At 64.5% G+C, this 11,712-nt stretch overlaps 1 protein-coding gene across 1 annotated transcript; it reads right to left on the minus strand.

The window, feature by feature from the left end:
* Positions 1-14: 14 nt before the first annotated feature.
* On the minus strand, positions 15-10,043 carry AMSG_10449 (uncharacterized protein; the record flags this gene model as incomplete). The annotated part of the gene is made up of 2 exons (XM_013898156.1): positions 15-2,487; positions 2,517-10,043. The coding sequence occupies 2 exons, from the start codon at positions 10,041-10,043 to the stop codon at positions 49-51; spliced, it is 9,966 nt and encodes a 3,321-aa protein (XP_013753610.1). The 3' UTR covers positions 15-48.
* Between the last annotated feature and the right edge of the window lie 1,669 nt (positions 10,044-11,712).

Consider the following 11,712-nt stretch of genomic DNA (forward strand, 5'->3'; position numbering starts at 1 on the left):
CAAACGCTTCTTTATCCTGCCTCACACGGGGCGAAAGTCGCAAACAGTCTAATGCAGCTGGCCCTGGTGCTCGTGCCCGTGCTGGTCTTGCCACACCTTGCATCCGACACGCACCGCGTCAAAGACAAACCGCAGATTGCGAGCCGAGTGGGACCAGAGCACAAGCGGCTCGCTAGAGGCCCCGGCCTCGGCCACCACCACGCCCCACGAGCCGAGCGCCACGCGCCGCACCCGCTTGAACGGCACCTGGCGAACAATCTTGCGGTTGAGCTTCTCCACCGCACCCACCGTCGCGTCCGCCTCTTCCGTCAGCGATCCGCTCTCGCCCGCGTCCGCGCCTTCGGCCCGCAGCAACAAGATCCGGTTGTTGGTCACAATGACCATGAGCGAGCCATCGGCCACCAGCGCCTCGGCGAGCACCGCATCGCTCGCCGCAAACGCGCCCGACCTGAGCGTGTACAGCAGGAGCTGCGCGTGTGCGAGGTGCCACGAGTACGCGTGCACCCGCCCGTCGAGCCAAAAGTGCCGCGGCGGCCGGAGACGCGTAAAGTGCACCTCAATGTCCACAGAGTTACGCACGCCCTCGAGCGTCTTGGTCAGCAAGTTGAGGACGCCGACCACGGGCTTGACTCCGAGCCCGACCACGCCGCGGCCCATGCCCTTGACAAAGCCCTTGACTCCACCACGCTTCGCGCCCTTTGCAGGCTGCAGCACAAGGCCTGACACGCCCCAGAATAGACCCTTGCCAAACGCGGACGCGCCCAGAATCAGCCCGCGCCCGGCGTTGTTTGCCCGCCGCCGCCGCAGCGCCTCCTGCTTTCGCAGATACTCGTCGTCAAACGAGAGCTTAGCCACAGCCTTGCCCATCGACGATGTGATGGCAGAAGTGGCGTCGAACATGGCATACGCTACGTGTTTGGTCAGCGAGACCGCGGACTTGCCCACTCCACGCGAGAACTCCCGCGGGCCAAGGAGCACCGACTCGGCAGACGCGTGGAACGACTCGTGGAAACCGTGCGTGATGTTCGACCAGAGCTTCACAGGGTTGCCCAGCATGTCCAGCGAGCCCACAATCTTGAGCACCTGCCGCATGAGCCCCCGCTCGTAGTGCTTGGCCACAAGCGCTTGCAGCGACGCCTGCGTCGTGAACAAGTGCTCCAACAGCATGTGCTTGAACACAATCGGCGCAGAGTCAAACGATGGGAGGAGCAGCCCGAGGTTGAGCACCTTGGACAGAATCGAGTCGCTCTTGTCAAGCGCAGACTCGAACGAGACCTTGAGCGAGATCGGCGAGATGGCGAGAACCCGAAAGTACACTTCGCGCACCCATCCGGCTGCCTCGTCGTAAGACGGCTCCTGCGAGGAAACCGCTAGCGAGTCCTCAAGTGACGCCGCCAGCGATGCCTTGGCCGACGGCAGTCCCTCTGCCATCGACATCAGCCGCACCACAAGCCCTTCCTCCACACGGACCGTGAGGGCCTGGATCGCCACAACCGTCGGTCCGAACAACTGCACCCGCTCCGATGCTATCGCCTTGTTGTACACAATCTGCAGAAACGGAATGCCCTTGCGGAGCGGCCCCTCGTCCATGTTGACCACAACAGGAAAGACCGAGTCCTCGTCCTGGTTGTCCACCTGCAGTCGCTCCACAGTGATGTGTCCTGTTTGGATGGCTCGCTCGTCGGTCTCGAGCAACACTTCGGCGCCCACCATCCATGCATACAGCAGCTCCTCCGGTGTAGGGTCGATGACCGAAATGCCCAGTCCAGGCACATGGACCTTGATCCGCGAGATGATGGCCGACGACTTTTGCGCTTCCATCATCGTCACCCCGTCGTCGTCGGACCTGCTCTTGGACGCGTGCTTCGGGTCGTACACTCTCAGTACGTGTGTGTGCGAGCCCTTCTCAATGTACACCCTCACCTCGAGCTGGACAACCTCGCCGAGTTCTTCGGAAAAGAACGAGACCGTCTCCGGCACTGCCTTGGTCTCGTCGATCTCGACCTTGAGGCCAATCGGCTTGTCGCCCGCCGCCTGGAACTGGACAAACAGCTTCTTCTTGTCCGCATGCGGTGCGTCCCATCCGTACGCCGTGCTCGTCCACGGCTCCAGCTTGGCCACCACAGCCTGCTCCACATCACACTGCCAGTAGTAGATCGGATGAACCGTGTCGTTGACAAGCTTGTACCGCGGCGCAGTCTGCGCCGCCTGTGGCCGCGACACCACCACATACACCACCGGATCGTCCACAGAAATCTGCAGCCGGACCCGGTCCGCCACGCTCAGTACTTCAGAATGGCTCGCGTACACGTTGAGGTCAACCACACCAAAGCCGTCAACGGCAAACGCAGACGACCAGTTGGCGTACTGTTCCTCCGCACGCGCACGCGCCTCGCCCTCGCCCTGTACCAGCGGAAGGCCCACCGCAGGCGGCGCCTCGCCGATCCGCGACCGCCCTGTCAGCGCCGTCCCGCACTCGCTCAGCGCCTCGAGTCGGCCTTGTCCGACGACATCACTTCCTGCTGCTCGTCGCCATCGTCAGAGTCAAACCACTCTGACGAGTCGTCACTGCACGGCAGCTGCCTGCCCATGTCAAACGTGACCGACCGCTCGCGCCCGAGGAGCCCAAACTTGCTCTCGTCTGGGAAAGGCGACTCTGCAGCCTGGACCGCGACCAGCCGTTCCTCGGCAGTCGGCCGTGGTGCGAGCAACTCGGCCGGCACACAGTCGGCGTCAAAGAACCCGAGCTGGAGCTTGTCGGCGCCGCCGGCCGTCACAAAGTGGACTTGATGGTGCTCTCCGCCCTCCAGCCGGTGCGAGACTTCGGTCCCCACCTGCCGCCACAGCAGCGGCTCGTCGAGCCGGTTGACCAACACATACCGCGGTTCGATGACCACGACTGAAGTCCGCCCAAATGCCCCACTTGCCTTGTGGATCTTGATCCCAAGCTGCCACTCGCGCACGAGGTCCAGCTCGGCGAGCGCGGTCCGGTCGAGCACCTTAATCGCTCCGCTGTCGGCAATGTTGGCGAGCGAGACGCCGTTCGACCACTCGGAGGTGTGGACCTTGATCGTCGCCTTGGACCGTGAGAGCTTTCGCTTCTCTGCGTACGAGAACAGGTACGGCGCCGCCACGGCAGAACCGTGGCCCTCGCCAGCATGAGTCCCCATCGTCGCGTGCGGTGCGTACTTGAGCGGAAGCCCGGTCCGGTTGACCATCCAGAACCGCGAGTAAATCTCAAGCGAGCCCACGCCCGAGCCGGACGTCGAGCCAAAGGCGTAGAGGTTGAGCGGGCCGGTTCCTTGCCCGGCTTCGCCCGGCAGCTCCAGCACCGCGCCAAGCTCGCCCATCTCGGTGGCCAGCGACGCCTCACTCCGTTCGCTGCTGCCGTAGCCCGGCACAGCCACCGCAAGATCCATCTCACCATCGGGCCGTGCCCCGTACACAGGGACTCGTCCGCCCGGAATGACGTTGCTCGCAAGCACTTCTTCGCCATCGCACCACACAGTGACGTGTGCAGAGTACGGAAGTAGATTTGTGACGTAGACTGGCGAAAGAAGCCGGACACGGACCGCTGGTAGCGGATGAATCGCCACAGACCCGTTGTGGTCGCGCACAGCCTCGATGTCCTTGGCCAGCACCGCATACGCATGTCCGATCCGCGACAGTGCCTCCAGCCGGTCGCGCGGATCGTCGCGCACCGTCCGCTTCCAGTCGTCGCCAGCCTCGGACGGGACGACGCCGTGGGTCGCGTCGCGGACGTCAACCTCGTTGAGCGTCGCGTCGTCAGGGAACGCGTACAGCAGCGCGTTGCGATCGGACGCATGGTCCACCTGCAACCGCCGGTCGCCGCTCTTGCGCCCGGCGGCAAAGCTCAGCAGTAGCGAGTCGGTTCCACGCAGCCGCTGTCCGCGCCCCTCGCGTGCCAACCCTGCCAATGTCGCCGTGTCCTCGTTGGCCATTTCGGTAGCGTTGCGGTCGCCAGTCTCGGCCTTGGCCTTGGCCTTAGCCTTGGCCATCTTCCGCTTCGACTTGCTCTGGCCTCGCCGCAGAGGCAGGACGCCGCTTGTAGCACTCGCGGACGCCGCCCCAAACGCCACTCCCACTCCGGCGGACCACTGGAAGCCAATGCCGTCGATGGCAAGCGCCTGGCCGACCGGCCGGGTCTCAAACGCCCACGCCGGCGTCGGAACTAGCCACAGCGGCAGCGCTGTCCACCCGTTCGGCTGCACCGCTTCGGACGCAAAGGCAACGGCGCCGTTGTTCAGCCCGCGGAACTGGATCGGGAGCTCGGTCTCGTTGACAACCAGGAACCGCGAGGAGAGGACCAGTAGGTGCGAGCCGTCACCCATCGACTTGAGCTGTCCGCGGAGCGCAACCTCGTGCTCACGCCCGTCATGCTCCAGCACAGCGTCCAGGATCCATGTCCCGGCCGAGTCCAGCGAGATTGGGCTGAGCTTCGGCGCGCTCGGCGAGCCGAGCGCAACAACTAGCGTGTGCGTCTCATCAACCGACCGCTTGAGGTACCGCGGGTCGCGAGTCTGTGGGAACTCGAGCGACGCGAGCTTGCCGGCCTCCAGCACCATCGGCTCGCCTTCGACAACAGTCTCGCCGGCAGACGTCGGCCAGCAGGTGACCGCCACGTCGGTGGCGTTGAGGATCCGGAACGGCGCCCAGTCCGGGTCGCTTGCCACTTGCTTCTCCGGCTCGGAGAGCGCAGCCATGACACCTTGCAGCCGCTCCACGTTGGCCAGCAGCTCAAGCGTGACGTTGAGGTTGAGGACAGAGGTCGGCTTGCGCGACGTCGAGAGCTGCTCACGCATGACAGACTCTTCCTGCGCCACGTCGTTGTCGAGCACAATCGAGCCGAGCACCAGCCCCTCGCTCAGCAACACGCCCTCGGCCTCGTCGTCGGCAGACTCGGACTCGAGCCGCAGCGAGTCGGATGAGACAGAGACAGAGCCCATCGACGAGGTCGAGCATGTATACACCGAGAGCTCGTCCTCTTCCACCACTGCTCCAGGCGCCGCATGGCCCTCGTACTGCTCCGACAGCGAGTAGCTCGCTGACGACGACAAGAGCTCCACAATCCGTGGCGTTGCGTGCGCATGCTGTTCCGAGCACGACGAAGACCAGCCAGACGACGCAACCGCGGGTCGCGCGGGCGGTGTCGCGGGGGTGACACTTCCAACCGGCCCATCCACCGTCCGACGCCGCTTGCGCCGGCGGCGCACCTTGCGCCTCGAGCCTCGTTCTGGCGCCAGGCTGACAGCCGAGCCGCCAGCCGAAGCGAGCGACGATCGCGACGGCGACTTGAACGTCTCGCCCGAGGCGGCTTTGTGCATTCGGCGCCGGTGGCGGTGGCGCCGGTGGTGCGGCCTCGTAGATGCGGGGTGTGACGGAGTAGCTGGATCATCACCATCGGGCTCGTGCCGCGGCACCACCTCGCCAGCAAACGGGTGGGTGTCGTGGATAGCCATGGGTTGGCCAAAGAGTGGCGGCTGAACCATCCGGCGCTGGCCGGAAGGCACCACGGTCTCCACCCGTGACTTGCGCTTCGAGCGGCGTGCGCGGGCCTGTGCGTTGGCCTTTTTGGCCGCCTTGTGGCGGCGAGCACGGTCCTTGCGCCGGCGGATGGCCTCGGCGTGGCGGGCGGCGCGCTCGCGGACACGCCTCTCGCGAGCCTCGCGGGCCTCGCGCTCGCGCCGATCGGCAGGTGTCTCTGTCGAGACGTCGTAAGCGGCAAAGCCTGCGCACTTGTTCTCAAACGCGTTAAACTCGTAGCCGATCGAGGCGTAGGCCGGCTCGAGGAGCGGCTCCCACGCCGCAAGCTTGTGGTTGTAGTTGCCGAGTGAGAGGTGGACGGCAACCTTGGCCGAGGCCCGGGTGGCAAACACGTCCGAGTACCGGACCGAGGCCGAGTCGAGCCGTAGCTCAAGCAGCGGGACCGCGCCGCGCTTGGCAACGTCAAAGAGAGTGGCCCGGAGGTCAATTAGGTCAACGAGGTAGTAGGAAATGTGCCTTGTCTCGCTCTCCTTGAGCTTGGCATACTTGGCGTCGCCTTCATCGACCTCGGCTTCGGTCTCGGACGTTCGCACTGAGTCTGGCGGCCCGCGCGGCGAGCCAATCGGCAGCGAGTCCGACTGCGCTGCGCTTGGCCCTGACGCAGCCGCGCCGTCGTCCCCGGCGTCAGCCAGCGACGCGCCAGGCTCGACGAGCGCGCTCCGCGCAAAGTTCTCGAGGTCCGAGGTTGACGACGACGATGATGACGACGCCGACGAGAAGGACGATGAGGCCGAGAACGTCTCGGGATCGGTGACGGTGACGGTCGGCACTGGCGCGGCACGCGAGGCCTGAACCAACGTCAGGTCACGTTCCTTGTCGCCGGCCTTGAGCGCGGCGACGGCGGCCGGTGCCGCAGTGGCCAGCGCCTCGTCAGCGCTCGACGGCGCCGGCTGCTGCGGACCGCTCAAGCCGGCGACAATGCCCTGGACAAGGACAATGTCTGGATAGGCGAGGCGGAGCGCCGGCCGGTCGAGCGAGACGGCGACCCGGGAGTCGGTGATGGGCAGGTGAGTCGGTGAGGCCGAGTACTTGACAAGCAGGTCGGTGGGGAGGAAGATGGCAACGGCATGCTGGGTCGGGCCCGACATGCGGGTGACAAAGGCCTCCAGGCCCGAGAGGGTGACGGCGACAGCGGTGGCCCATGCCCGGTCGACGGTGTACGACAGGTGCGTGTTGGCGAGGAGAAGGCCAAGCGCTGGTGACGCAGCGTCGGTTTCATGGCGAACAAGGTAGATGTTGAGATCGGAGAGAATGGCGGCAACCGTAAAGGACGGCGACTTGCGGATGGCGTCGTTGGTGGTGGGCGGCGGGATGGCCGGCGGCGGCGGCGGAGGGGACTCGCCGTATGGCACGTCGGGCGCCGAGGCCCAAGCGCCGACAAAGGTGAGGGCGGCGACGGCGGCCGGGGTGATGTGCATGTCCGTGGCGTCGAGGGTGACGGTGGCGTGGGCGTCCCACGAGACGTCGACGAGGTAGTCGATGTCGAGGTGCCAGCGGCTTGGGTCGTCGATGACAGCTGCAGCCGGGCTGAGGATGGAGGAGAACTGCGAGAGGTCGGGGCTGGCTCTCCGGTTGACCCCATGGTTGACCAGGTCGAGGCGGCGGGCTGTGATCTTGTACGCCGTGTTGTACTCGTTGGTCACGGCCATGGCGAGGTTAAAGGACGAGAGGGCGAGGCCGACGTTGCCGGCGTCGGCGCCGGTCTTGCCGTCAAAGCCGTAGCCCGGAAGGAGGCGGAGGGCAAAGTTGTCCGAGACGACCGAGATCACGGTCGTGGTCCACTCGTCGTCGTCGACGGGCGACCAGTCGACCCGCGGCTCGACACGCCCAGTCCTTGTCTCACCGCCAAACTGGGCGAGGATGGTGGTGACCATGGCGTAGTAGGCCTGCGGGAGGACGAGCTCGAGCGAGGGTAGGACAACGCCCATCCGCATGTACGGCTCGTAGTGGCACTGAAAGTGGTTGATCATGTCGAGATTGATGTGGAGGGCAAAGGCTTCGGCCGGCACGTACCGCTGCTCAGAGTCGCGGAAGGTAAAGGTGGTGGCTGGCAGATCGATGTCATAGTGGGTGGCAAGCGCGCCGGGTGGCGGGGCAGCGACAACCGAAAAGTCAGTCGAGTAGAGGTCGATGGCCCGCGACGAGTTGTCGTCGGCGTGGAGCTCGAGCTTGAGTGAGAGGGCGCGGACCGCCATGTAGCCCTTGTTGGCAAAGCCTGCCCGGGCGTCAGCGGCGAGGATCGGCTCCATCTCCTCGCGGGAGGCCGCGTACGGCGCCACATACTCTTCTTCAAAGGCGATGGCCGAGAGGCAGAACATGAGCTCGCGGTACTTTGTGCCCGGCAAGTGGCCGACGACGTGCGGGAGCGCAACGTCGAGTCGCGAGCCGTACCGCATGGTCAGCTGTGGGAGCAGGAGCGAGGCCGAGGTGACTGAGAGCTCAAACGGATCGATGATGCGGAAGGCCGAGGTCGCGGTCTCCGCGTCTTTGGACGCGTAGTCGATGAGGTAGACAGAAAGCGAGGCAATGCGAATGTCTGTCGGTGAGTACACGACGCTGTCCGGGAGCTCGGCGAGTGAGGCCGGTGGCTCCAGGTGTGGCAGTCCGCGGTGGATGGCGATGTTGAGGCTCTCGATGTCAAAGACCATGCGGAGACCGTGCTTGACCGTGGCGACATGCGGGAGAATGACCGAGATGCCGTCGAGGGTGACGTCGACATCGAGGTCGGTCATCTCGTTGAGCGCGTCGACAGCCAGCTGGGGAGTGAGCGGCAGCTCGCGAGCAAAGCCCGGTGGGAGGAGCGATGATGGAAGAGTCTCGTCCGGCCCAGCTGTGGCCTTGAGAACTGCCGAGACCTTGTCGAGGAGCACCTTGTTGTAGACAAACGAGAGCGGGCGGAGCGCGCCAGAGATGGATGTTCCTGCCCGAGCGTCGTCGACGGCTGGGCGTGAGACGATGGTGAGCGCAAGGACCGGGGCGACGGTGGAGGAGCGCGCGGCGGCAGCGAGGGCGGCGGCGGCAGGTGCGCGCTCGACGGCGTACGAGGCAACCACGCCTAGCGACGATGCGTGGGCCATGCCTGCTGTTGCTGTGGCTTGCTCCTCGGGTGTGAGCGGGTGTGCGCCCGGAACAAGGGCCGGCTCCGAAAGGTTAGTGTCGCGCCGGCGAGGCGCAGAAGGCGTTGCGTCGGCAACATCGTCCGGCGTGCGGAGGTCAAAGGCCTCGGCCAGCAGCTGGGCGTGGGTCATGTGCTTGGGCATGTGCGACTCGGTGAGAATGTTGACGTACGAGCCAGTTGGGTCGTACAAATCGCGGAGGTGGAGTGAGCCAAGACGGACCGCGGTCTTGGTCGGGGCATAGCCGACCGAGAGACTCGAGAGGGTGAGGAGGACAAGGTCGGACATGTGCAGCTGCGAGCGGATGCGAAGGGTGAGGCAGCTGACGGTGACAGTTGCAAGCTCGGAAGCTGGAGGCAGCGGCGGCGATGGCGGGCTGGGCGAGGTCGGCTTGCCGAGCACGAGGTAGAGGAGGCCGACGACAACGGTCTGCACCATCCGGGAGAGCGCCGACGGCGGCGACGGCGGAGGCGGTGGCGGAGGCGGTGGAGCGGCGGCGGCGACGATGCGGGCGAGCGACGTGATGCGGGCGGCGAGTGAAGGAGTCGGCATGCCGGACTTGGAGAGATACCGCCTGCCGTACGGGGTGGCTACCAGCGATGCGAGCGCCGGCGAGTAGCCGTCGGCAGTAGAGTCGGTGGCCAAGACGAAGTCAGGCGGTGGGCCGTCGCCGCGGCAGTAGGCCCGGGTTCGGGCCTCGTAGATGGCACCTGCGGTGGCCGAGAGCTTGCGCAGCTCGTCGAGCTCGCCGGCGACCGCGAGAGCGGCGGCAGTGGCCGCGAGCGGCGGCTGTTCGCCGAGCATTTGCGTCCGTGCCGCGCGGATGTCGGAGAGAACGGCCATGGCGGCGTAGCGGAACCACTCAAGAGGCTGCTGTGACGGCGGGCTGGAAGGTCGGAAGGCGCGCCAGCGGATGAGAGCGGCGCGGCGGGAAAAGAGGTTGCTGAGCGAGCCGAGAGCGGCGACCTGGGCCGATGATATGGTGATCGGCACGGCTGGAACGCTCACCGAGACGGTGGGACGGTGAGCACCAGCCGGGCCAGGCACTGTGACGCAAATTGAAGCGTCGATGTTGTACACGATGGGCTGGGAGGAGATCTCAGCTGCGTCGTCGTCTGCGGCAGCAGCAAAGAAAGCCACGGCATCCTTGAGCTTTGCATTTGCGATGCGAGTCTTGGGCTCAGGCTCAAGATACAGAGTGAGCGCACGAAGAACAACCAACTTTGTCAGCGGAGAGAGCTGAGAAAGAACAGCAGCCTTGAGGGCCAACTCCTCCAGCTCGAGACCCATGACGGTCTTGTCCGTCTCGAGGCGAAGATGAACGTTGCCAACGGAGAGACGTGCATGCAGGAGGAGAGACATAGCCAGAGAGGTAAAGTAGGTAGAGATCGGAGACGATGGCGATGTGGTAGAGGAGGTAGTCGTGGCGGTGGTGGCGGTGGCGGCGGTGGCGGCGGCGGTGGCTGCGGTGGCTGCGGTGGTGGGCGGAGGTGCCTCTGCGAGGACGAGATGCAAGCCCCAAAGAGAAAGGGAGCAGTTTGCGGAAGCAATGTTCCACCAAGGGAAGGAGAGTTCCAAAGAATGAATATGACCATGATGTATGGTCATGGGTAGAGATGAAGGAAGTAGTCCATGGCCGTTGCCTGGTTGGAGGACAAGGTCGGTGATGGCCACCCGGCCATGCCAGAGAGAGACTTGTACTCTGCCTACAGAAGCAATAATGGATGAGAGTACATGCGTAAGCACCCAATGCAGACATGCTGACAGTACTTCCATCCTTCGAACCACCTTGGCCCGTGTGGCGTCGTGTGTGAGTAATGATAGCCCCCCCGGGTCGTCCGCCTAGAGGACGTTGGGGGTGGGGGGAGGGGAGGAGAGGGGATCGTGATCGTGATCGATCGCAATGTTTTTGTTGCGCGCGCGCACGTGGGGGAGGATATTTTTGTAGAGGTGATGGGGGGGGGGGCAGGGGGGGAGGGGGGGGATGGCGGAGGAGAGGGGAGGGAGGAGGAGGATGGGGGGGGGGGGGTGAGGACCGGGAGGGAAGGGGGGGAGGAAGAGAGAGAGAGGGGGGAGGGTGAGGGGATGAGATCGATAGGAGTGTGGGTTGGGGTTGAGAGAGCAGAGGCATATCGGCAAGGAGGGTCGAGGTTGTGAGGTGTATCCATGACAGAAGAGAGTGTGGATGGTTGGCGGGGGCTCGGCATAGGTAAGATGAGCAGGACTATGAAAGGCATGGTGCGATGGTCCGGCCAAGGTGTGGTAAGGTGCAAACTGTGGGTCGCCCCAACAACTCGCGCCAAACGAGTTTGGCGCGAGCAAAGCGCCGCAGAAGAGGCGTCAAGGTGAGCCAGAAAGTGGACAGCTCGACAGCGTACAAGTAAAAGCAGCGTAGATTGTGGCGCAAAGGAGAGGCTCTTTATCCCGGCCAACGTTGAGCTGCATCACTTACCGCTCACCCCCATCGCCACCCGCCAACCCAAAAAAAACGAATACCGGCCGCAGACAAAAACGCCTGGCCTGACCCGGCCAAACTCCGCAGATCCGGGTGGTGGAGAGGCCACGGCAGCAGACAAGTAAAACAGTCACACAGAATGCACATAGTATGTTTGACAATGGGAAGGAGAAGCACATCGTCCCGTCCAGTGCTGAGCTGAGCTACCCACCCGCAGGCTCTCCCCTGGTTGCCAACACACCAAAAAAAAAACGCAATCCATCCGTTGCCCCCCGCCCCCCCCCCTCCTCACCAAAACCAGCCAAACTCCACAGAACCGAGTGGCAAACAGCGTCAGGCGGGACAGGGCCAGTCGAGCACGTTGCAACACCTCACACACCCACGAGGAGAGAACACACAGGGAAAGTACACACCACGTAGAACGCTGTACTACCTCTCACCCGTTCGCATACTAGTCGTTGTAGTTGTCATTGTCTGCGTCTCTCTGTCTGCAATCCCTTCTCCTCCCTCCCCCCCCCTCCCTACCTCCCCCGTCCCTAGACTCTGTCGCTTGTTCATTGCGGCTGTCAGTCACTC

The sequence above is a fragment of the Thecamonas trahens genome (genome assembly GCF_000142905.1).
Source record: "Thecamonas trahens ATCC 50062 unplaced genomic scaffold supercont1.58, whole genome shotgun sequence".
NCBI lineage: Eukaryota > Apusomonadida > Apusomonadidae > Thecamonas > Thecamonas trahens.